The 26,861-nt window shown below is 42.4% G+C and overlaps 1 protein-coding gene and 1 pseudogene across 4 annotated transcripts; one reads left to right on the forward strand and one right to left on the reverse strand.

Moving 5' to 3' along the window:
* Window positions 1–837: 837 nt before the first annotated feature.
* ZNF630 (zinc finger protein 630) lies at window positions 838–12,655 on the reverse strand. Of its 4 annotated transcripts, XM_032331276.1 has the most exons (6): window positions 12,017–12,081; window positions 10,690–10,723; window positions 8,574–8,678; window positions 3,475–3,601; window positions 3,118–3,213; window positions 838–2,920 (listed from the first exon to the last, which is right to left on the reverse strand). In XM_032331276.1, the coding sequence occupies exons 3-6, from the start codon at window positions 8,586–8,588 to the stop codon at window positions 1,197–1,199; spliced, it is 1,962 nt and encodes a 653-aa protein (XP_032187167.1). In that variant the 5' UTR covers window positions 8,589–8,678; window positions 10,690–10,723; window positions 12,017–12,081; the 3' UTR covers window positions 838–1,196. The 4 variants fall into 4 exon arrangements, with proteins under 4 accessions (XP_032187167.1, XP_032187165.1, XP_032187166.1 ...); XM_032331274.1 differs by lacking the exon at window positions 10,690–10,723 and having other exon boundaries at window positions 12,017–12,655; XM_032331275.1 differs by lacking the exon at window positions 12,017–12,081 and having other exon boundaries at window positions 10,690–10,968.
* Window positions 12,656–24,037: 11,382 nt separating this feature from the next.
* On the forward strand, window positions 24,038–25,344 carry LOC116582241 (annotated as a pseudogene).
* The last annotated feature ends 1,517 nt before the right edge of the window (window positions 25,345–26,861 follow it).

Here is a 26,861-nt window from a genome sequence, read left to right on the forward strand (position 1 = left end):
GGTTAGAAGAAATAGAAAAGAAAATGGAAGGACTTTAATGAAATAAAAAGTACCAATGAATGAATTGGAAAATAGAGAAATTATATAAATGCAAGAATTGATCTTGGGGGGGACATAAAATAAACAAAACATAAGTATTAGTTTACCTAACTGAGGGGGAAAAATCATAAATACACTCTATAAGAAATGTTAGTGGAGAAATAACTCCATATTTAGAGGAAAATCAAGTTAATCATATGAGATCACTTTGCTCAAAATTTCACAAATATATTTTTTCAAAATTTCACAAATATATTAAGAACCTTCAGGAAATGGATTATTTTTATGAAAACTACAGGGATTCATATATCTATATCTATATATCGATAGGCATATCAACATAAATATATGTGTAATCTAAAGAGAGAAAATATGGTGAAAGAAATACAGAAAGATCGCTTTCAAAAAATGCACCATCCCCAAACAAATTCAAGGAGAGTTCTACAATACCTTCAAGGACCAAATAACACCAAAACAATGATAATTGTTCCAGACACATTTATTCTGTGAGGGGGGGAAAGGATACTTTGAGGGTGAACAAATGCATTCCAAATTTACGGTATTGAAAATATTCTGAGGGGCGCCTGGGTGGCTCAGTGGGTTAAGCTGCTGCCTTCGGCTCAGGTCATGATCTCAGGGTCCTGGGATTGAGTCCCGCATTGGGCTCTCTGCTCAGCAGGGAGTCTGCTTCCTCCTCTCTCTCTCTCTGCCTGCCTCTCTGCCTACTTGTGATTTCTCTCTGTCAAATAAATAAATAAAATCTTTAAAAAAAAAAAAAAAGAAAGAAAATATTCTGAGAGCCTGACAAGATCATTCGGTGGAGAGGTAATCAGAAATACTTCAGAATTGGGTGGTTGGGTGGCTCAGTCAATTTCAGCCCAGGTAGCGACCTCGGGGTCCTGAGATCAAGCCCCGCGATGGGCTCCAAGCTCAACACAGAGTCTGCTTGTCCTTCTCCCACTCCTCCTCCCCACTCCCTCAAATAAATAAATACAAAATCCTTACAGAAAAAAAGAAATACTTAGCAGCATATGAGGCTATTCTACAATAAAGGAGGTGCCACATTTTCTTCCTGTCCAACACATCCATAGATTTCTGTTCAGTGTGAGTTTTTTTATGCACAGTGAGATCTGACTTCTGGGAAGACCTTCCCACAATCAGTACGTACACGTTTCTCTCCTATGTGGATTCTGATGTCCAGCAAGATGTATATGCTGGCAGAACACCTTCCCACAGTCACTGCATTTTGACGGTTTCTCCCCTGTGTGTGTTCTCTGATACGTGATCATCTGTGATTTCTGGGGAAAAGCCATCCCATATTCAGCAGATTTAGAGTTTTTTTCCCTAGTATGAGTTTTCTGATGCACAACTAGTGGAGACTTCTCACAGAAGACCTTTCCACATTCACTACATTCATATGGTTTTGCTCCAGCATGAGCTCTCTGATGTATAATGAGATGTGACTTCAGGGAAAAGGCCCTTCCACATTCAGGACATTCATAGGGTTTCTCCCCTGTATGGATTCTCTGATGAATAATGAGGGGTGATTTCTGGGAGAAGGTTTTACCACAGTCATTACACTCATAAGGTTTCTCCCCCGTATGAATTCTCTGATGTATAATAAGAGGGGACTTCTGAGAGAAGGCTTTTCCACATTCTGTACATATATAAGGTTTCTCACCAGTATGAAGCCTTTGATGTCCAGTAAGGTGTGACTTTTGGGAAAACGCTTTTCCACAGTCAGTACATATATAAGGTTTCTCTCCTGTATGAATTCTTAGATGCCCTATGAGGTGGGACTGCTGGCAAAAGGTTTTTCCACATTCACTGCACTTATAGGGTTTCTCTCCAGTATGTGTTCTCCGATGGATGATGAGTTGTGTTTTCCGAGGGAAAGTTTTCCCACATTCAATACATTTATAGGGTCTCTCTCCAGTATGAGTTGTCTGGTGTGTAAAAAGGTGAGACTTCTCACCAAAGGCTTTCCCACATTCACTGCATGCAAATGGCTTCTCTCTAGTATGAACTCGCTGATGTATAATGAGATGTGACTTCTGAGAGAAGGCTTTTTGACACTCAAGACATTCATAGGGTTTCTCTCCAGTATGGACTCTCTGATGAACGATGAAGGGTGACTTCTGGGAGAAGGACCTTCCACACTCAGTACATTTATAAGGTTTCTCCCCAGTATGAATCCTCTGATGCACAATGAGGTGTGATTTCTCACTGAAGGCCTTTCCACAGTCTCCACATACATACGGTTTCTCTCCAGTATGAATTCTTTGATGTATAGTAAGCTGTGACTTCTTAATAAACCCTTTCCCACACTCACTACAAACATTGGGTTTCCTACCAGCTTGATCTTTCTTATACCGAATATGGACTTGTTCATGATTAAGACCTTTTTCACATCGACTATGTCCATGGGGTTTCATGTCAGTATAAATTTTCTCAGGCACAGTACAGGAATCACTATAGCTAAGTGGTGTCCCACATCCAAATATCTCAATGGGGTTCTTTCTTGCATAGCTCCTATTGCATGTCAGTGAGTCTAAATTAGATTTCAAGCTCTTTTCACATGAATCAAAATCATGGAGTTTTTTACTTGAAGGGCCAAGGTCTATGCACCCACCAAATATTTTCCCAAATGTATTATATTTGGGGGTTTTCTCCTTGGCCAATGTTTCATGGCCAAGGACTGTGACCTGCTTCAAAACCTTGTCTTGGTTTCCTTGATACCTATCTATCTGACCATCAGTAGGCCAGGCTTTTAAGAGAGAGTACAATGAATTATCTTTTGGGGTTTTCTCCAATATCTCCTTTTGAAATGAACGTTCTTCTGAAATGATCTGCTGGGAAGAGTCACGGCTTTTCTCCCTGTCTGAAAGAGGAAGAAAAATATAAAATCAAATAGGAACCAAAAAGAAAACAGCAGCAAACAGAAGTGTTAGGAAGGTGCTAATGTAAGATGGATGCTGTAAAAAAGGCCTAATAAATTTTAAGAAAGAGAGGAGGCCACTGATGTCAGAGAAGAAGAAAATGTCCTCCCAGCCATTCTCACTCACAATTCTCACTCACCTGAGTGGATCCACGTTGACAATTCACTCTTTATGATCCACGGGTCCTCTTCATGTTCCAACTTGAAGATTACACCTGGCTTTATACTTGAACACCCTGTTAAGGGAAAAGTATAATTGTCTTGGCCTTGGCAGCTCAGAAATCCATGAGGAGAAGAAGCAGTCTCAGGGGCCTCCCAAGAAAAGATGGATCCTTAACTCACAAATATAAATTTCAGATATAACAAAAATATGAATGGAAAGCGCAAGCTATAAAAGAAAAGACTTTATTCATGGAAAACCATAAAGGTCATGGTCTTGACAGCTCTGAAGGATGAAGAGGATTCGATTCATTGTTCCATGGAGAATATGCCCTTACCCACAGAGACCAGGTGGCCATAGATCTCCAGCATCACATCTCTGTGTAGGGTCTTCTGAGCAGCATCCAGGTGCTGCCACTCTTCCTGGGTGAAGTCCACGGCCACATCTTCATATGTCACTGGTTCCTATGACAGCACATTCCTGTACAATCTGCTCATTCTGATCATTTTTACCACAGCAATACCTGTAGGATACTTACTTGGCATTTTTGTGTAGCCTACTTAAGGAGAAAAACTTTGTAAAATTCTGCCATTGCCAAGAATAGTAGTGGAACAGAACAGATAGTCTAAAGCTAGATATAAATAAAAATGGGACATTTAATATATAAGAAAGGAGTATTTTAAATAAGTGCAGGGGTGCCTGGCTGGCTCAGTCGGTGGAACAAATGACTCCTAATCTCGGGTTTGTGAATTTGAGCCCCATGTGAGGAGTAGAGGTTACTTAAAAATAAAAATAAAATAATATAAAAATATATAAATAAATAAATAACTGCAAAAAAGACAGATTATTCAAAACTGGGTAGCTATCAGAAAAAAATGTAAAGACAGACTCCCTATTTCGCACCATACACAAAAATAAATTTGAGATACAACAAAAACTTAAACAAAGAAAAAGAGAAGCCTTAAAATAAAGAAAGACAGGAGAGGTTTTTTTTAAAGATTTTATTTATTGGGCGCCTGGGTGGCTCAGTGGGTTAAGCCGCTGCCTTCGGCTCAGGTCATGATCTCAGGGTGCTGGGATCGAGTCCCGCATCGGGCTCTCTGCTCAGCAGGGAGCCTGCTCCCCTTCCTCTCTCTCTGCCTGCCTCTCTGCCTACTTGTGATCTCTCTCTGTCAAATAAATAAATAAAATCTTTAAAAATATATATTTTATTTATTTATTTATTTGACAGAGAGAGATGACAAGCAGGCAGAGAGGCAGGCACAGAGAGAGACGAAAGCAGGCTCCCTGCCGAGCAGAGAGCCCGATGCGGGGCTCGATCCCAGGACTCTGAGATCATGACCCGAGCCAAAGGCAGTGGCTTAACCCACTGAGCCACCCAGGCACCCCAGACAGGAGAGATTTTTAAAATAAGTTTAAAGTGGAGAAAAATCTTCTAACTAGGCATGCTACAAAACCCAGATGCCACAAAGGAAAGCAGTGATAAATCTGACTAGTTTCTGTATTGCACAGCAAAATATATCATAAACAAACTCAAAGCACAGCACATAAAATGGACAAAGAGATAATTTCCTCAACTTATAGAGCTCCTACAAAGCACAAAGAAAAAGACCAACAACTTCACTTAAAAAAAAAATAATCAGAGGACATGACTATCAATTCACAGAGAAGGAAATGCAAATGGCTTCTAAACATGGGAAAAGATGTTCAAATTCATTTACATGAAGAGAAATGCAAATTAAACCAAAACAAAACATCATGCTTTTCTTACATATTATCAAAGATTAGAGTTTGGTAAGTCACTAAGTTGGTAAAGATACCAAAAAAGAGCACACTCAAATTGTGTGTATACACTGGTATAAAATATTTTGAGGGCAATTAATTTGATAATGGCCATCAAAATTTTAAATGTGCACATTATCTGACCAGCAATTCCATTTCTAGAAATTACTTAACATATATACTCAGATATGTGAACAAAACATCACGTGTGAAGTTATTTCACTATGGTACTGTTGGGTGCCTGTGTGGCTCAGTGGTTAAGCGTCTGCCTTTGGCTCAGGTCATGATCCCAGGGTCCTGGAATTGAGTCCTGCATCAGGCTCCCCACTCAGCGGGAAGCCTGCTTCTCCCTCTCCCACTCCCCCTCCTTGTGTTCCCTCTCTCACTATCTCTCTCCCTCTCAGTCACATAAATAAATAAAATCTTTTTTTAAAAAAACTACAGTACTGTTTATAACAGCAAAATGATGAGGACAACCTCATGAGGATTGGATGAATTATGCTTCAATAATTCATAAGGGAATACCACATACAACCATAAAGAGCAACAAGGAGTGATATGCAACAATCTCTAAGATATACCGTTAAGTGAAAAAAATTTCATCTATGCAGAAAGCTGTTACTGAGACCCCACTGAATACCAGGGATTGTTCTAGGAACTGGGGATTGAGCCAAAAAGAAACCTGGAAAAAATATCTTCCCTCAAGCATCTCATAATCTAGTGAGACGAGACAGCCAATAAGGCTGAGTGACAAATCAACATATAGCCAAAAAAAAAAAGAAGTTTTAATGTGTACTTCAAAATTCCTATCACTCATAAAAAAAGTTTCTAGAAAGCAATAAGCAGGGCACCTGTGTGGCTCAGTCAGTTAAGCATCTGCCTTCAGCTCAGGTTATGATCCCAGGGTCCTGGGATCAAATCCCATATCAGGCTCTCTGCTCAGCTGGGAGTCTGCTTCTCCCTCTCACTCTCCCTCTGTGTGTTCAGTCTCTCTCTCAAATAAATAAAATCTTTTTAAAAATAAATTAAAAATAAATAAAATAAAAGAGCCCATCAACAAGGGGCTAGTATCCTACGAACATTAAAAGAATAATAAGGGGCACCTGGGTGGCTCAGTGGATTAAGCTGCTGCCTTTGGCTCAGGTCGTGATCTCAGGGTCCTGGGATGGAGCCCCGCATCGGGCTCTCTGCCCAGTGGGGAGCCTGCTTCCTCCTCTCTCTCTCTGCCTGCCTCTCTGCCTGCTTGTGATCTCTGTCTGTCAAATAAATAAATAAAATCTTTAAAAAAAGAATAATAAAAGGATGCTATGAACAATTTTATGACAAGAAATTTGACAATGCAGATCATAGGACAGCAGATTATGGCATGCAGGCTAAATCTGGCCCATGAGCTAAGAATGGTTTTTACACTTTTAAATGGTTGAAGAAAAAAGCCAAAGGAGAATATTTTGTGGCATGTAAAAATTATATGAAATTCAACTTCCAGTGTCCATAAATAAAATTTCACTGGATCGCAGCCACACTCATTGGTTTGCATATTGTTCACAGCTGCTTTCAACCTACAAAAAGAGAGCTGAGTCGTTGCAACAGAGACCATATGGCTGACAGGCCTAAATATTTCTATCTGGCCCTCTACAGGAAAAGTTTGCTGACCCCTGACTTAGACTTAGGCAAACTGGACAAATTATTTGAAAATCACAGCTTAACAAACCCAATGTACAAGAAAATAGAAAATATGAACGGTATCGTATTTTTTCAATAAGTCAAATTCATAGTCAAAAATCTATCCACAAAGAAAACTCCACACCCTGATGACTTCACTGGAGAACTCTTCCAAATATTTAAGAAGGAAATAATAGTAATCTTACCCAAACTCTTTCAGAGAATACTTCCCAACTTGTTAAATAAAGCCAACCTAACTGTGATGGCAAAACATAAACAGAAATACAAGAAAAATTACAAGCCAATATGTCTCATGAACAGAGTAGTAAAAATCCTCAACAAAAATATTAATAAAGGACTGGCTTGATGATAATGATGAGGAGGAGGATGACAGGAGTGGATGAAGATTGACCATAGATAAAACAAGACTGGCCACCAGTTGATAATATTTGCAGCTGGGAGGAAAGGACAAGTGGTTCACAAAAATCTACTTCTGTGTATGTTCAAAATTGAAATCTTCCATAATAAAATGTACAAAAACTATATTTATTGGTAATGTTTTATCAATACATTTTTTTAAAATTACAGAAGATATAGTGGGTGTGGTAAAGAAAAATACATGAAAATAATAAAATCACTCACACACATTCATGCAGATGTATCTATACACACAGGGGTTATATGTATCTGGAAGGATCATCCCCAAGCTACACAACACTAGTTATGCCAGGGAAGGGCAGAAGTTACATTAAAGAGATATTTCCCTTTCTTTCTAATTTTTACTTTGCAATATTATTTACATTTTTTGTACCATATATACATTGTCCTTGCAAAGAAGGGATAAAAAGACATAAAATGGGGACACTTAGGTGGCTCAGTCAGTTAGGCGTCTGGCTTCAGCTCCAGTGGTGATTCCAGGGTCCTAGGATTGACCCCTGCATCTGACTCCCTGCTCTATGGGCAATCTGCTTCTCCCTCTCCCTCTGCCCCTCTCCCCCACTCGTATTCTCTCTCTCTCTCTCTCTCAAATGGATGGATAAAAATCTTTTTAAAAAAACTTGGGGCACCTGGGTGGCTCAGTGGGTTAAAGCCTCTGCCTTCAGCTCAGGTCATGATCCCAGGGTCCTGGGATCGAGCCCCGCATTGGGCTCTCTGCTCAGCGGGGAGCCTGCTTCCTCCTCTCTCTCTGCCTGCCTCTCCACCTACTTGTGATCTCTGCCTGTCAAATAAATAAATAAAATCTTTAAAAAAAAAAACTATTTTGGGGCACCTGGGTGGCTCAGTGGGTTAAAGCCTCTGCCTTTGGCTCCGCCCTCGGGCTCTCTGCTCAGCAGGGAGCCTGCTTCCCGCCAGCCACCCCTACCCCCGCCTCGCCTGCCTCTCTGCCTACTTGTGATCTGTCTGTCAAATAAATAAATAAAATCTTAAAAAAAATAAAAATAAAAAACTATTTTAAAAAAAGACATAAAATGGAAGAGGAGAGAAGGAACTGGCCTTGTGTTGGGGAATGATCCCACAAACTATGTGATGACAGCAAAGGAGCCATGGAAAACCAGGAAACTATCCACCCTCCAAGCCTCTGCCAGAAAATTTTAACTAAAAAGTGCCTCTTTGAAACAACTACTGATGATAACACACTGAACAGAAAACCATTGGCCTTTAGGAAAACTCAACAATAAAATTTTTTAGGCTAAAGTCCCAGAAATTGTGACTTGCTGAAGAGCTGGACTGATGAACTGATTTCTCTTGATGGCAAATACAAGCCATCTAACATATCCTGTTTGCCATTTCACTGTGGCTGCCAGGAAGCTTGAAGGTAAAATGTTTAGCTCAGTTTATACGAAGTAAGGCCAGATAATCTATGTATCTTAACAGCAATTTCACCTGCATCTTGATCTTCTATTCTGTCTAAATTTCTCTAATTCTTCTTTTCAAAGTATTGTCCTTTCTCATTTTACTGTGGAAAAAACAAGCAGGAAACAAACAACTTACCTGGGACTCAGTCATTTTCTGTTTCTCTTCGGAGAGCAATTGGGGGTGCAGTGGGGTACAGAAGAGTCTTCAGAGACCAAGCTGGGTTTAACCACTCTTTGATGGCTGGATGTAACATGTGTTGCTTATTAATTCATTGATAATTTGTGTTTATCATCTGACCAGCATTTCCATTTCTAGAACTTTTTCTAAAGTAATAATCATGGATGCATGCGGAGATTTAACTGAAAGAACTTTCATCACAACTTTGTCAAGAACACCACAGTTTTGAAAATAACCAAATTCCCAGTCACTGAGGACTGAGAAAATAATTTGTGGAACCTCCAAGAAATGGAAAAGCAGGTGACCATTTAAAGTAACACTAGAGACAATTAAAGAGACTCAAAAGACACAGCAACCACATGTAAAGTGCGGACCTTGTCTGGATCTTAATTTGAATACACAAAAAAAACTTTGAGATAATCATTAAAGTTTGAGCCCTGACTAGATATTTAAGGATATTACAAAATTTTAACCAATGATGATCTGAAGTTATTATTGTTAATTATTTTACCTTGAATAACAGTATTGACCTTTAAGACCTTATCTTTCACAGGTACATGATGAAGTCTTTATTATGAAATGATATATCTGGGATTTGTTTCAAAATAATAAGGACTACATATGTAAAGATTCATTTGGCTATACACTTAATATTTGTGCATTTTAGGAGCACCTGGGTGGCTCAGTCAGTTAAGTATCTGCCTTCAGCTCAAGTCATGATCCCACGGTCCTGGGATGAAGTCCCATATCAGGTTCCCTGCTCAGCGGGGAGTCTGCTTCTCCCTCTGCCTGCCCCTCTCCCTGCTTGTGTGCGCACACGCTCGCTCTCTCTCTCTCTCTCTCTCTCTCGCTCTCTCTCTGTCTCTGTCAAATCTTTTTTTTAAATGTGCATTTTATGTTACCAATAAAAAGGAGAAAACAACCTAGGAGGGAGAAATAAATGGGTGGTCTAGATTACAGGTTGGCAAACTTTCTCCATACAGAGACAGATAGTGAATATTTCAGATTTGTGAAGTGTATGGTCTCTGTTGCAACTAACTATTCAGCAGTTGAAAGTGGCCAGAGACAATATATAAGCCAATTCTGTTTATTAACGTGTTCCAGTAAAACCTCATTTATGGAGCACCTGGGGGGCTCAGTCAGTTAAAATCAGTCTGACTCCTGATTTTTAGCTTTGGTCATGATCTCAGGGTAGTGAGATCAAGCCCTGCATTGGGCTTCACACTGAGCCTGAAGCCTGCTTGAGAGTCTCTCTCTCTCTCTCTTCCTCTCCCTATGCCCCTCCCCTCATGGCACTGTCTTGCTCTAAAAAAATTTAAGTATACTCTTTAAAAACCTCACTTATGAGCACTATAATTTGAATTTTATATCATTTTCATACGTCACAATATAGTCTGATTTTTTTCCAAACATTAAAAAATGTGAAAACTATTCTTAGTTTACGACTGCATGAAAAGAGCAGAGAGCCAGATATGGCCCACTGTCTCTGGTTTTCCATACCCTGGTCTAGGTGAAACAACAGTGACCATCAGGACATGACTGATGTGACTGGGTGATGGGCATAATGGGAGGTTATTATAGAATTCCCTCTTATTTTGCTGAATGTTTAAAAATTTCCATAGAGGGACGCCTGGGTGGCTCAGTTGGTTAAGAGACCTGCCTTTGGCTCAGGTCATGATCCCAGCGTCCTGAGATCAAGTCCCACATCGGGCTCCTTGCTCGGCAGGGAGCCTGCTTCTCCCTCTGCTTCTGCCTGCCACTCTGTCTGCCTGTGCACGCTCTTTCGCTCTCTCTCTCTCTGACAAATAAATAAAATTGTGAAAAAAAATTTCCAAAGAAATGCTTAGTAGTAATATGGAAATAAAGTTAATAGTATGGAAATACAGCTGCAGAATGAAGACAAGGCAGTCCACAAGATCACACTCCCAGTTGTTTAATAGCAACAAACATCTGACCCCTAAGATAATCGCAATGGTTTGTGGCCCTTCAAAGCTCAACGCTACCTGACAAAATCTTACTTGGCATTTGATTTCTTTCATTATATTTTCTTGGGAATCACACGAATAGAACTGACCTTCAGTTCATGGACGATCCGTACAAGATAAGTGCTACAAAACCATGGTGAATAGATAATAATCCGGTATTAACTCGCTTAATTTCATCCAAGCCTCAAAGGATAGACCCTACTATTATCCTCATTTCACAGTGAGGAAACTGACGCCTAAAAGTTTCAGTAACTTATCCATGATCACACAGCCAGTGACTAGAGGGTGAGCTGGTGGGAAAACAAAAAGCAGAGAACTAGGGGTGCCTGGGTGGCTCAGTGGGTTAAGCCTCTGCCTTCAGCTCAGGTCGTGATCCCAGGGTCCTGGGACTGAGCCCCACATTGGGCTCTCTGCTCAGCAGGGAGCCTGCTTCCCCCTCTCTCTCTGCCTGCTGCTCTGCCTACTTGTGATCTCTGTCTGTCAAATAAATAAATAAAATCTTAAAAAAAAAAAAAAGCAGAGAACTCCTCCCTGGCTGTCATGGCACCGAAGTTTTCAGAGATGCAACACGCTATTTCCCAGTGCCATAAAAAATGAATTCTCATCCTAAATTACAGAGGACATTGTCTGCTTTTTAACTTGAGAATAGCAAAACTCTAAACTTACACTGGGCTTTACAGTTCAAGGTTAACTTAAAACCTTAATATTCAAAGCCACAATTAGGAAAAGAGAAGCCAAAAAATCAAGGAAATATTGGCAAAACACATATCACTGCTAAAGGAGTAGTTATCAGAATATATGAAAAAAAGTCCTACAAATCAATAAAGAAAAGGCAGACATCCAATAAGAAAATGAGCAAAAGATCTGAACAGGTGCCTCACGAAAGAGGATCTAAAAGATCAATACATATATGAAAAAGCAGTCATCAGGGAAATAAAGTAAAGCCTCAATGTCTGACTCCTCCATTGGAATGTTGACCCCACAAGGGCAAGGATTTTTGTTTATTCATGGATGTATTATTGATCTCAAAGAGCCACCCATCATGGACCCCACAGAATCCCAACATCGACCCTATATTTGCCCACTCCTGACCCCATGGACCCTCATCACTCACCCTAATAAAGACCACCCCAGATCCCCCATCATTCACCAAAAAAACTCTCCATCACTCACCCAGACCCCACTCACTAACCCCACAAACCCCTTTCACTCACTTCTTAGAAACCCCATCATTCACCTACAGACCCCCCCATCACTCACTTCCATAAATTCATCGCATATCCCACACACAGTCCTACAGACTCCCTTCCCTATCACTGCTCTCCACATCATTCAGCCCAAACAACCCCTTCACTGGTCCTTCCACATGTCCCCATCACTGACCACACACCCGCATCACTCAACCGGGTCCCTCACCCTGGCTCTGCTCTCAGGACCCCAAAGCTCCTTCTCAAGACGAGTTTGGCTCCCTGCTTCCACAAGCAGGCTCAGCATCACCCGAAATTCCCCCTTCCCCTCCAGCCCTCCTTGGTAACTCTAGATGACGCATTAGCTTATCTTTCGCAGGCTCAGCAACAGCCTCCCAGCCGAGCTCTGCCAGTAACAAAAATGGCGTCATTCGGGCTACGCCAGGAACTCTGTCGCCGGCCAGGACCTCACACTGCTTCTGGAGGCTCCCATTCCAACCAGAAGAGATAGGCATTTTAGGGGACGGGGAGTCCCCGTGATATTTTCGAGGCTGGGTATTCGGAATTAGTGCATCGAAAGCAGTGTGAGGCTCGGATGTGGAGGACTGTTCCGGGAGGGTGAAGGGGCGTTCCCGGTCCTCCGCAGAGGCCGGGCCTGAGCAAAGGCGGGGCGACGTGCGGGTCGGGAGTGTTGGGTGGGAACCGGGATCTGGGGAGGGGAGCGGAGGACTGGTGAGGCCAGAAGGTAGAAGCACAGCCTGGGAGATTCCTCTGCAGAAGCCTCGTTTCTAAAACCTCTGGTGAAAGTGAAGAGTCTTTGGACATAGTGTAGTCTCTCCTTCACACTCCCGGCACGCCTCTGGCAGCCTCGCGTCAGAGCCCTCCAGCCTTCAATGGAACTGAGTCCCCTACCCGTTGGTCACTCAAGGCCCCGCCTCAGGGCTCTCCTGCTCTTCTATTGGCTCCTTGGAACACCGAAGGTCCGCCCCTCTTGTCACTCACAGGCCGGACTCTCTGCCCCGGTCTCTTAAAGTGGGCAGATGTGGCCTTTGGCAACCCACGTCAAAGCCGAAAGAAGAGGGGCAGAGGTTTAATGTAGAGCCTAAGGGGCATTGATTTTAGAAAACTTAACAAAAGACTAGCGTTGAGGTCAGCCCAGAATGGGATTGAATATTTAACAAAGGCTCGCATTCTAGATCTACAAAATAGAGGAGTACCGATGGTGAAATAGTCAAGACCTCTATCAAGGTTCATGGATGGAGAAAACTAACAAGTAAAGTCTGCCTTCAGCTCAGGTCACGATCTCAGGGTTGTGGGATCGAGTCCCACACCGGGCTTTCAGCTTGGCAGATAGTCAGCTTCTCCCTCTCACTCTCCCCCTCTGCTCCCTCTCTCTCTCTCTCTCTCTCTCTCTCTCTCTAATAAATAAATAAAATCTTTTTTAAAAATCTTACTTTTAGGTCAGACTAGAAGGACACTGAACGTAAAATAGTGACCTAAATAGGACGTGTAGCATCTTCAAGTCTCCATGACCCTCTGCTTCCACCTTCACACGTTCTTTGAATCTAACCCTCCTCTTCCATCTCAAAAGGATCCTTGTGATTACATTGGACTCATCTGGATAATCCATAATAATCTTCCCATCTCAAATCATATCTGGTTCTTTTTCCCATGTAAGACAACAAATTAGAGGGTTAATGGTGATGGAAGACTTGATTAAGGCACAAAGTATTAATAGGGAAAGACTAGTGACAGTAGATCAGGTTTGAATTCAGACCAGATGGTTACCAATAAAGGGCCCAGGCTTTTATGTCAGAATTTTTTCAAAGGCCTGGGTTCAAGGTCAGAACAAAGGGAACTGTTGGAAATCTCAGTAGACACCATAGGTAATGGTTATAGGAGCACACTGGTGGTGGAGAAGTTAACAGAAGCCCAGGTTTAAGATCTAGAACATAGACACATTGATGGAAGACTACTCAAAAGCTAAAGGTCATTAATGAATAAAGATTTAATAGACAGGGAGAGTCAAGGTCAGAAAAGAGGGGCATTGATGGTAACATCTAGAAGTGCAATCTGGATTTAATATATAGCTCAACAAGGAAAACTAATGTTAAGAGCCTTGGATTTCATTCACAGATCAGATTAGGCACTGATGGAAGTAAAGACTCAGGTTTGCTTTTCATGACAGAGTAAACTGATGATAGAACAACTAGTTGACAGTTGACCTAAGTTAAATGCCCCCAACCAGTGGAACATTAGTGGCCAAAGCATTAATAGAAGGCTGTGTAGAGAGAAAACTGAGCAGAGAACCAGGTACAAGGGCAGACCTGAGTGTCTATGAGACCTATATGAGGTCCTCTATGGAGGACCAGGACCAAAGTTCGTATCTGAGGGATATCGATTCATAATTATTATTATTTCATGTTCAGGCTCACGGTGAAATTGTTGGCCCCCAGGAGATGTGTTTGCCATGATTCCATGCTCCAGTTCCTTTCTGCAGTAAATGTCTCCGAGCCCTGATTGCAAATGTCCCTGCCTTCTGCACTCCCTGGGTGTGACGTGTTGCAAGGAGGTAGGATTCACCTGAGCTCCACGTTGTTAGACTGTTCAGTCTAAAGACTCAGAAATTGAGAATTTTCACTATTTTATTTAATTTAAGTTTAAAAAAAAGAGAGAGAAAGTTTGTTTTGTACACCAGGGTGGCCAATATACAGTTATCTCTAGAGGAATTGCTACGATGGTAGGAAATAAAATGTTCCAGAAAATTGGAATTAAAGTTGTCCTTGAAATAAAGTCTAGTTAATTATGCAAAATATACTTTCAAGTTTGTTTGTTGGCTTGTTTTTCAAAAACAAGAAGCTTGTAGGTATAAGTAAAGAAAAAAAAAAACATCATTACCATAACCTACAGCATGGGGAGATGGAGGACTGAGCAGATGGGCCCTTTCCAGTTCAGGAGTCTTGGACTGAAATGGAAAGATGGTGCTGAGAGTTCCTCATCTTCCCCTAGCTGCATCCCTGGAGGTTAATGCCGCATCTTCAGGGGTGGTTTGCAGTGAATCTTTTCATTCAAGCCTGGGAGATGGTGATGCACTGGTGACCTCAACAGGGTGTCAGCACTGTCAGGGTCCCCCAGGATGTGACAGCAACGGGTGATTAAGGGCAGTGTCACTGGCACTTTTTGTGGTTGTATTAGGGTTTGAACATCAGCTAGAGATGTGACAGCCAACACCTTAAGTCAAGAGGCAAAGAGGAGAGGAGAACCAAAGAGGAAGAGTGTGGGGGAAGGAGAGAGGCCTCTGAGAGAGACCATAAGAAGAAAAGAACAGAGAAAGAGAAAGAGATAAGCAGATAAAACCAGAGACAAAGTGGACAGCTAACTCGGTGAATCAGGGATGGAGGGTCTCCTGTGCCAGGAACACCCACCCAACTCACAGGCAGAAGTGAAGGGGATCAATAAGAAATCTACATCAAGGATCCGGCTACCCCAGCCTCCCTCTGGAGAGCCCTTGCCCTGTCATCTGTCCCACTGAATCCCTACCGTGCCCCACTCCAGGATAAATTCACATGTCAAGTGAAATCTGGGGAAAACAATCCCAAGGGAAAAGGTCAGGAGCTGAGAACTGATGCCTTCTTTCCACTGAAGAGGTCTTGAAAGGGGCTTGGGGGGGATTAAAGGAAACAGAGAAACCATGTCAGAGTCCAGGAGCAGCCAGGGTATCCTCAGGGTGGGAGGGAAGGACCTATACCTGACACCCTTGGAATGGAGCTGCAGGAAGTGTCCCCTCTCTATGCCACATATGCCCCAGCATGTCTTTTTGTCCAAACCTCTGCCTCCAGGTAGCCAGGTACCAGGAGATACCAGCTGCACCAGTGGATCCAAAGGCCTCAGGGGAAGACCCTGTCTCCCAGGTTTCTTGGCAGATGGCCTTAGCTACTTTGCTTTGCAGATCTGTAGGCTGAAAGGGATCCAGTGAAGCCATGGGAACTGTTGGGTCCCCCAAAATTGGGTACCCCAATAATGGGTCCGTGATTAAAGGAGCGAGACTGAACAAAGCGAAGGTCAAGCAAAGCTTTATTTCGCGCCAAGCATCAGGAATCAGACCGACCGTCAAACAGACCAGTCGGGGCCGCCCCTACAGAAAGGACGACCCCTCCCTGCTTTCCAGACTAACTTTTATAGAGCAAAGTCCATGTGGTTGGGCCTGGCCACACACAGTTGGCCAATGAGATTGTAACACACACAGGAAACTCCACAGTGATGCTAGGTGACCAATTGAATTACAATTTACCTTAGTAGACATTTGAACCAGCCTATCACGTAGTTCAGAATTGGCGCCCAAAATGTGCCCAAAGGGCGGGGGCCCATACTCCTTGGTAGCTAGGAGACAGCATGCGCCCCCACTGATTGAATACCTCCACCTGGCCTGACCCACCCTTGTATTTGGACTTTGTTACATGGGACTGGTTTCCCAGACTTGCTTTTAAATAAGTTCCCCTGGAGCAGGGGGGCAAGGTCAATTTAAACTTTACAGCAAAATGGCAGTTCAACCTGGGTGGGGCTGCTCTGGCTGAATAGGCCCTTACAGAACCATCTGGAATGAGGTGCTGAGCCTGAATGTTAGTGCCACCCTTCAATGGTACTGTACTTGGTGATCCAGCTGGCTTTGACCACTGCCAGAGGAACCTAGGTTACACAGTCCCAGCCCTATTAACATATCAGTTCTCCTGGGTGATTCAGACCACAGGGCTGAGCCATCAGGTAGACATTGAGCCCCCCAGGAGCTGATAGGGCTTTTGCTGCAAGGAAAGGAGGGGCAGGGTCACTGCCCGCAGAGAGTGTTTCAGCCATGGATGACTGTGAATTGAGGCATTGACTCAGCTTACCCTGCCCATCCTTCAGAGGCTTAGCTTAGAAACTCATCACATCCACTCCCATTTCTCCAGGTTCTGGACCAGTCCAGTTTCCCAAAAAACATGTCTCACCATGGGGAATCTGACTCCATAGCACGAATTTGTTCTAGCTTGATCAACCTAAAAGAACCAGAAACAAATCTTATAGTACTACAATGTCAAGTTCATTGACCCTTTCCAATGAGGGAAACTGCCCATCAGAAGAACCATGGGACACCTCACCAAGTAAAAGAGAAAATTCAATTTTTACAGGATTCAAGGAAAGGATAAAATTTATATGAAATTTAGATGAGCCCTGCTACATCTGTCTACATTGTGCTGTCTGCATAAAGACATTTATCGTGAGGATCACATCTGTATATGTACTGATTTCTAGTGCAGAATTTCTCAACCTCAACACTGTTGACATTTGGGGCTACATAATTCTTTGTCACATTTGTGATTTTGTGCATCGTAGAACGTTTACCCTCTATCCACTAGTTGTCAGTAGCCCCCTCATCCCAGTTGTGACAAAGTTTTGCAGACATTGCCAAATGTCCTTTGGGGAGTGAAATCACACCTGGTTGAGAACCACTGTTCTAATGGTTTATTGATAGTGAGTATGATAGTGAAAACTCAGTAAAAGGTTTTGTGGGATGGCTTCTGTTTTCACTTTTCTATACATATTTTAGGGGGAAGTATTAAATGAAGAACACATTAAAATGACAAATCTGTGTTTAAAAGCAAGTTCATTGTTAAAAAAAAAAAAGACAATGTTAGAAATGACATGACCATCTTTGTAGAAAATCCAATAGCATTTATTAAAAGGCTACTAGATTTGAGGCACTTGGCTGGCTTGGTTGGTAGGGCATGCGACTCTTGATCTTGGAGTTGTAAGTTCAAGCCCCATACTGGGTGTAGAGATTATTTAAAAAATAAAATCTTGGGACCCCTGGGTGGCTCAGTTGGTTAAGCAGCTGCCTTCAGCTCAGGTCATGATCCCAGCGTCCTGGGATCGAGTCCCACATCCGGCTCCTTGCTCAGCAGGGAGCCTGCTTCTGCCTCTGCCTGCCATTCTGTCTGCCTGTGCTCGCTCTCTCCCTCTCTCTCTGATAAATAAATAAAATCTTTAAAAAATAATAAAATAAAATAAAATCTTAAGGGGTGCCTATGTGGCTCAGTCTGTCAAGCATCTGACTCTTGATTACAGCTCAGGTCATGATCTCAGGGTTATGACATTAAGCCCAGAGCCTCACATTGGGCTTTGCATTCAGCACGGAGTCTGTGGAGATTCTCTCCCTCCTCCTCTACCCCTCCCTCTCCCCACTCACACACACTCTCTCTCTCTCTAATAAATAAATTTTTTAAAAAGTAAAATAAAATCTTTGAAAAAAAAGCTACTAGATCTAATAAGTGAGTTTAGCACGTTTGCAGGATACAAGATCTGTACACAAAAACAAATAATATGCCTATATACCAGCAATGAACAATCAGAAATTGAGTTTAAAAACAAATATCATTTAAAATACAGATAAAATATAAATAAAAAATATTTAAAATTAAAAAACAATAATATTTACAACAAAAGCAAGTCTGCTTCTCCCTCTTTCTCTGTGATCTCTCTTTCACTCTCTCTCAAATACATAAATGAAATCTTTTTTAAAAATTTAATTTGTTTGACAGAGAGAGAGAGAGAGAGACAGTGAGAGAGGGGAACAAAAGCAGGGGGTGTGGGAGAGGGAGAAGCAGGCTTCCCACTGAGTAGGGAGCCCAACTCGGGGCTCAACCCCGGGACCCTGGGATCATGACCTGAGCCGAAGGCAGACACTTAACTACTGAGCCACCTAGGTGCCCCACAAATAAATAAAATCTTTTAAAAAATAGACAGCAATTGCACTACTAGCTATTTACCCCAAAGATACAGATGTAGTGAAACAAAGGGGTACCTGCACCCCAATGCTCATAGCAGCAATGTCCACAATAACCAAACTGTGCAAGGAGCCAAGATGCCCTTCAACAGATGAATGGATGAAGAAGATGTGGTATATATACACAACGGAATATTACTCAGCCATCAGAAAGGATGAGTACCCACGATTTGCACTGACATGGATGGAACTGGAGGGGATTATGCTAAGTGAAATAAGTCAAGCAGGGACAGATAATTATCATGTGGTTTCACTCATATGTGGAACATAAGGAATAGCATGGAGGACCACAGGGGAAGGGAGGGAATACTGAATGGGAAGATATCAGAGAAGGAGACAAACCATGAGAGACTCTTAACTCTGGGAAACAAACTGAGGGTTGTTGGAGGGGAGGAGTGTGGGGGGATGGGGTAACTGGGTGACGGGCATTAAGGAGGGCATGTGATGGGATGAGCACTGAGTGTTATATGCAACTGCTGAGTTGTTGAACACTTTATCTGAAACTAATGATGTAGTATGTGTTGGCTAACTGAATTTAAATGAAAATAAATAAATAAATAAAATTCATATAGAAATGCAAAGTATCTAAGAATAAATAAAACAGCTCTTATTTAAAGTTTTCTTTTTTGTTTTTTTTTCTTTTTTTATTAATTTATTTATTTTCAGCATAACAGTATTCATTATTTTTTCACCACACCCAGTGCTCCATGCAATCCGTGCCCTCTATAATACCCATCACCTGGTACCCCAACCTCCCACCAACCCCCGCCACTTCAAACCCCTCAGATTGTTTTTCAGAGACTATGGACTCTAAAGTTTTCTTATTAATTATTTTTATTAACATATAATACATTATTTGCCCCAGGGGTACAGGTCTATAAATCATCAGGCTTACACATTTCACAGCACTCGCCATAGCACATACCCAGCTAAAATAACTCTTAAAAAAGAAAAAGTTGGGGCGCCTGGGTGGCTCAGTGGGTTAAGCCTCTGCCTTCGGCTCAGGTCATGATCCCAGGGTCCTGGGATAGAGCCCCGCATCGGGCTCTCTGCTCGGCAGGGAGCCTGCTTCCCCCTCGCTCTCCGTGCTGCTCTGCCTACTTGTGATCTCTCTCTCTGTGTCAAAGGAATAAATAAAATCTTAAAAAAAAAAAGAAAAAGAAAAAGTTGGAGGACTTAACACTGACTCAAGAATTATTATACATATACAGTAATTGACACTGTGTGGTATTGGTGTAAAGATAAATGGAGCAAATGGAGCAAAATAGATACTCTAGACAAACCCACGCATATATGTGGGTTATAACTAATTTTTTTAAGATGCAAAGATAATGCAGTAAGGAAAGGATGGCCTTTTCAACGAACAGTGTTGGAACAATTGGATATATAAATATTCAAAAATTAACTCAAAATGGATCATAGACCTACATTTAAAACCTGAAAGCCTGGGTGGCTCAGTTGGTTAAGCATCTGCCTTCAGCTTGGGTCCTGATCCCGGGGTCCTGAGATTGAGTCCCACATCAGAACCCCTGCTCAGCTGAGAGCCTGCTTCTCCCTCTCCCACTCCCCTGCTTGCGCTCTCTCTCTCTCTCTATGTCAAATGAACAAATAGTATCTTTTAAAAATAATTTAAAAATTATAAATAAATAAAACCTAAAAATGTAAAACTTCTAGAAGAAACCATAGGGGAAAATTTATGACATTAAGTTAGGCAAGGATTTCTTAGATTTGACAACAAAAGCACAATTTACAAAAGAAAAAGTGATAAATTACAATTTCATCAAAACTAAAAAGTCCATTCTTTAAAGGACACAGTTAAGATTATAGGAAAACAAGCCACAGACTGGGAAGTCTTAGCAAAAACGTGTATCTGAATGTAAAAAAAGACTCACAAAACTCAACAATGAGAAAATAGCCCGGGGTGCCTGGGTGGCTCAGATGTTTGAGCTTCTGTGTTAGGCTCAGCTCCCGATAGGAGAAATAGCTTCATGACCTGGAGTTAGGCAGTTTTTTTCACATGACACCGAAAGGATGATCCATAAAGGGAAAAAATGTCAGATTAAGGGCTCCTGGGTGGCTCAGTGGGTTAAGCCACTGCTTTCGGCTCAGGTCATGATCTCAGGGTCCTGGGATCGAGTCCGACATCGGGCTCTCTGCTCAGCAGGGAGCCTGCTTCCCTCTCACTCTGCCTGCCTCTCTGCCTACTTGTGGTCTGTCTGTCAAATAAATAAATAAAATCTTTTTTTTAAATGTCAGATTAAACTTCATCAAAATCACAGTTTTGGGACACCTGGGTAGCTCAGTCGGTTAACCATCTCCCTTCGGCTCAGATCATGAACCCAGGGTCCTGGAGAATGGAGCATCGGGCTCTTTGTTCAGCGGGGAGTCTGCTTCTTCCTCTACCTCACCTCCTGCTTGTGCGCGCATTCTCTCTCTTTCAAAAGAATGGATAAAATCTTTAAAAGAAAAAGAAAGAAAATAACCCAATAAAAAATGGGCAAGGGGCACCTGGGTGGCTCAGTAGTTAAGTGCCTGCCTTGGCCTCAGGTCATGATCTCAGAGTCCTGGGATCCAGCCCAGCATCGGGCGCCCTGCTTGGCAGGAATCCTGCTTCTCCCTCTCACACTCTCCCTGCATGTGTTCCCTCTCTCTCTCTGTCTCTGTCAAATAAATAAATAAAATCTTTAAGATAGAGAAAGAGAGAGAATGGCTAAAATTAAAATGACCATAGGGGGGCGCCTGGGTGGCTCTGTCAGTTGAGCTTCTGGATCTCAATCTCACAGTTGTGAGTTCGAGTTCTGCTCTGACTCTGAGGTGGGTGTGATGCCTACTTAAAAAGTTAAAAAAAAAAAAAAGGAAATTAAAATCACCATAGCAAGTATTGGCATATATGTAGAGGAGCTGGAACTCTCCTACACAGCTGGTGGAAATGTAAAATGGTACAACCAGTTTGGGAAACAGTTTCATAGTTTCTTTAAAATCTAAACATGCACCTACCATATGAGTTATCTTTTGCACTCTTTAGGTTTTTAATCCAGGAGAAAAGAAAAGATATGTCCATACAAAGATTTGTACAATATTTGTGTGGCAAGTGCATTTATAATAGTCAAAAACTGAAAACAACCCAAATGTCCATCAAAAGGTGAATGAATAAACAAATTAGAGTGTAACCCTACAGCATGACATGGAAGAATCTCAAAATAATACTAAGCGAAGGAAGCTATTCAAAAAAGGGTACATAGTGCATGTTTCTATTTATATAAAATGTTATAAACTGCAAACTCATCTTTAGTGACAGCATCAGTGTGAATGAGAGAATTATGAGTATGTTTACTATCTTGATTATGGTGAATATATATATGCAATATATAAACTTATCAAATGATATATTTCTAATATGTATAATTCATTATATGTCAGTCATATCTCAATAAAGCCATTTTTTAATGTCATAGATTACAACAGTCTGCATGGTCAATCATACCAGAAATACATGCAAGGAAGTCTAAGTTGGGGGGGCTCAGTTGGTTGGGCGACTGCCTTTGGCTCAGGTCATGATCCTGGAGTCCCAGAATCAGGTTCTGCATCGGGCTCCCTGCTCTGTGGGGAGTCTGTTTCTCCCTTTGACTCTCTCCTCTTCTCATGCTCTCTCTCTCAAAAAAAAAGACTAAGTTGTTGAACCAAGAACCTGGCAGATATATTTTTCTGATCTCATACTCAAAAGCAATGATCGATCTTGAGGAAAATAACACCAACTCTCAAATCCTGAGTTCCCCTGCCTCTGTCAAATGATAAAGCTACAATGTGCAAGATTCCATCTTTATGCTATACTTGAATATAAAGTTGAAGGGGCACCTGGTGGCTCAGTGCGTTAAGCCTCTGCCTTCGGCTCAGGTCATGATCTCAGGGTCCTGGGATTGAGCCCCACATCAGGCTCTCTGCTCAGTGGGGAGCCTGCTTCTCCCTCTCTCTCTCTGCCTGCCTCTCTGCCTACTTGTGATTTCTCCCTGTCAAATAAATAAAATAAAATCTTTGAAAAATATATAAAGTTGAATTAAAAAAAAGAAGTGGAAATATACTATAACATGAAAAAAATTGGGGCTCAATGAACAGTATTCTTGGGGAATCGTGGGAAACTCTCAGAGTCCCGTGATGTTGGCCTTCTCATCCATTCAACCCGGAGTCAACAGGTCCACAGCATCCTGGGTCCCAGTGAAGGTCTTGCTCTCATTCAGGGGTCTGTCACCACTACCAGTGCAGGGCCTTTTATTGTCTTCGTGGAAAAGTACTGAGCACAGAGATGCCCTCCATCCTTGGTTTCCACACGAGAGTCTGCAGCCCCAAGAGTTGGCAAGTCCCTCCATACAACTGGCCACAGACTTTCCTGCTTGCAGACGTGTTTATCATTTACATATGCGCTCTGCATGTGCTGGGATTTACAATCCCCTCCTGTGATGGAGATTCACATAGTGTTGAAAGATTAGCCATACTTGGTCTTCATCTCTTCCTCTGCTATTTGTTGACTGGCCAACTCTGGGTGAATCCTGGCCTCTTAAATCTACATCTGTGACACGGGGCAATGAGGCCATCTGTATGATATATTCCTGGGAGTGTATGTCAAAATCCCTTGTGAACCCAGAAGAAAGTAAACACAGAGTAAGTGAGTGTTATTATTGTCACCATGCTCCTGACTTAATACAGACAGCTAATGTCTGTTGATCACTCACTATGTGCCTAGCCCTGGGCTAAGTGCAAGTTATAACAACCCCGTGAGAGAGAAGCAGTTATCACCTCATTTCACAGAGGGAGAAATGGAGTTAGAAAGGTTGAGTGACTTGCCCAAGGTCATCAGATATCGGGGCTGGGAAGTGAATTCTGGTCTATCTGACCACAAAGCCCACATCCTTCCCACCAGGCTGCACAGACTTCTACCCCTGTGGCCTCAAAAAGCTCCAGTCAGGGGCGCGTGAGTGGCTCAGTCAATGGGCGTCTGCTTTTGGCTCAGGTTGTGATCAAGGTCAGGGTCCTGGGATCAGGGTCCTGGGATGAAGCTCCGCATCAGGCTCCCTGCTCTGGGGGTAGCCTGCTTCTCCCTTTCCCACTCGCCCTGCTTGTGTTCTCTCTCTCCCTGTGTCTCTCTCTCTGCCACATAAATAAATAAAATCTTAAGAAGAAGAAGAAAAAAAAAAGAACTCTCCAGTCACCCTTTTCAAAGCCCAGTGATCCTAGAACTTCAAAACAAAGTGTCTGACTTACTTCTTGTAGTAGGCTGAATGATGGGTGCCCCCCCAAAGATATTAAGCCATAATCCCTGGAACCTGTAAATGTTACTTTATTTGGAAAATGGTTCTTTGTAAATATGATTAAGTTAAGGCTGTTGAGATAAGGAGATTATCCTGGATTATCTGGGCAGGCCCTAAATGCAACCACATGTATACTTGTAAGAAAGAGCAGGCCAGGGTGTTCGTGATCCCAGGAGCTAAAGAAGCTAAAGAGGCGGGGAGACAGAAGCAGCCAAGGGTTGGAGCCAGACCAGGAGACAGAGCCAGAGTTGGAGTAAAAGCCGCTGCTGCTTTAGCAAAAGCAGCTTTTACTAAAACTATTTAAAACTAAAACTATTTAGGGGAACCTGGGTGGCTCAGTGGGTTGGGCCGCTGCCTTCGGCTCGGGTCGTGGTCTCGGGGTCCTGGGATCGAGTCCCGCATCGAGCTCTGCTCGGCAGAAAGCCTGCTTCCCTCTCTCTCTCTGCCTGCCTCTCTGTCTACTTGTGATCTCTCTCTGTCAAATAAATAAATTAAATCTTAAAAAAAACCCTAAAACTATTTAAAAGATGCAGTTATCTTGGGACTCTTCACCTCCTTCCTTTCTTTCCTATATGTGATCCCTCTATCTGTTAGGAAGCTCTTTGCTCCTGGGGTTTGGAGAACAAGCATGCCCTTTCCTAGGAAGATAGTGGTAATCACCGGAGCCAACACTGGCATCAGCAAGGAGACGGCCAGAGAGCTTGATAGCAGAGGAGCCCAAGTAAGCACTGTCTTCTGAGATATACTGAAGGGATAATCTGCTGTGAAACCCAGGCCAATACCAACAACTCTCAGATGCCAATTCAGAAACTGGACCCATCCCATACCAAATCCACTGGAGCCTTTGCTAAGGGCTTTCTGGCAGAGAAAAAACAGCTCCATGTTCTGATCAACAACGCAGGAGTGATGATGTATCCGTATTCCAAGTCAGCCGGTGGCTTTGAAACCCACCTGGGAGTCAATATCCTCAGCCACTTCCTTTGTGCCCACTTGCTCCTGGTGCCACTGAAAAAGTCTGTGCCCTCGCAGGTGATGAACCTGTCATCAGTAACCCACCATGTGGTTAAGATTCACTTGCACAACCTCCGGGGGTCTCGTGCATTGCCACAGCAAAGTGACCGATGTATTTTTAATTGGGAACTGGCCAAGAGACTCCAAGGCACAGAAGTCACCATCTATGCAGTGCACCCAGGCATCATCCACTCCCAGCTAGTCTGGAACTCCTTCCTTCTGTGCCTGGTCTGGACATTCTTTATCCCCTTCATCAAGTCAACATGGTAGGGGGCATAGACCAGGCTGCACTGTCCCTTAGCTCAGAGCCTAGAGCCCCTGTGTGACAAATACTTTGGTGACTGCATGAAGACCTGGTTGTCCCCAAGGGTCTGCAATAACAAAACCATTGAGTACCTGTGGAATGTAACTGTGAACTTCTAAAAACACAGGAATAGAGCTGATGGAAAAGTCACAGCTTTATTAGGACCAGTCCAGCCATAATGAAAGGTGACAAAGGAGAAGGCCCACGCTGAAAGATCGTCCTTTGGGCTGACTACTGTTGGAAAATTCTTCCCTGTTCTGGGAAGATTCTCCAGATCCTTCTAGAAGGCTTTGCATACCCAACTTTCTTGTGAAGCTGGCTCATGGTACAAGATATTGACACTTGCTGGAGCATTCTTCTCCAAAACTTATAAGAATTGGTCGCTCTCTTGGGGCAGGAGGACTGGGCAGATCCCAGGCTGGTCATGGGGAAAACAGAAGGACCTGGGAAACATGGGCAGTTTTCTCACCAATACCAGAATTGCTAGCTCAGCTGAGATGACAAGAGAATCGGCGTTACATATTTCCAACGGCTATAAGACTCAAACTTTTGACCAATCACTTTCATCTTTGAATTACTAGTCACTCAGGAAATACTAGTCATTCAGGAAATACTCAGGAAATTTTTGGTTAACTTTGGCCAACTTTGATTTCTTCCTCTGAGCACACTGGAGCTACTGCATGAAACTGGACCTTCCCATTTTCTTTTTCCAATTTTTTTTGTATTAAAATTTTTTCTCAGCTCTACTAAGATATAGTTGACATATAACATTGTATAAGTTAGGACCTACCCATTTTCAAGCATGCAGATGGTTTCCTTTTCAAAAAAGTTCCCTTTACCTCAATTTTTAGAGAAAATAAAGACTGTGCATTGAAAAGAAAAAGAAAGAAAGAAGCAGAAGAAGACTTGAAAAGACACAGAGGAGAAAGCAATGTAATGATGAAACAGAGAGATGTGAGGATGTTAACCTTGATGATTGAAGCAATGCCACCAGAAACCAAGGAATAATGACAACAACAAAGGTTGAAAGAGGTAAGGCATGATTCTCCCTAGAGCCCATGAGGGTGCATAGCCCTTCTGACAACTTGATATTGACAAGTGATACTGATTTCAGACATGACCTATAGAACCATGAGAAAATAAATTTGATTTTGCATTGATCCACTGGCTGTTTGGTAGCATGTTGTTTAGATTCCATTTTTTTTGTTGTTGTTATTTTTTTTCTTGTGATTGATTTCTACTTTTTTAAGGTTTTATTTATTTATTTGAGAGAATGAGACAGAGAGAGCAAGAGAGAGAGCACAAGCAGCTGGAGAGGAAGAAGCAGACTCCCAGCCGAGCAGGGAGCCCAATGCAGGGCTTGATCCCAGGACCCTGGGATCATGACCTGAGCCAAAGGCAGATGCCTAACTGACTGAGCCACCCAGGCACGCCTGATTTCTAGTTTCATTCAGAAAAGACGCCTGATATGATTTTAATAATCTTCAATTTGTTGAGACTTGTTTTGTGGCCTAACATGTGATCTATCCTGCAGAATGTTCCAATGTGCACTTGAAGAGAATATGTATTCTGCTGGTTTGGGATGGAATGCTTTATATATACCAGTTAAGTCTGTCTGGTCTAATGAGTCTTTCAA

Source organism: Mustela erminea, chromosome X (genome assembly GCF_009829155.1).
Source record: "Mustela erminea isolate mMusErm1 chromosome X, mMusErm1.Pri, whole genome shotgun sequence".
Lineage (NCBI taxonomy): Eukaryota > Metazoa > Chordata > Mammalia > Carnivora > Mustelidae > Mustela > Mustela erminea.

Coding starts and splice junctions, on each gene's coding strand:
- ZNF630 (XM_032331273.1), bottom strand. CDS start 12,094: ATGCTGAGCCTGCTTGTGGAAGCAGGGAGCCAAACTCGTCTTGAGAAG. Junction 3,214..3,474: donor TGGCCACCTGGTCTCTGTGG/GTAAGGGCATAT, acceptor TTCCCTTAACAG/GGTGTTCAAGTATAAAGCCA. Junction 2,921..3,117: donor GTCAACGTGGATCCACTCAG/GTGAGTGAGAAT, acceptor TTCCTCTTTCAG/ACAGGGAGAAAAGCCGTGAC.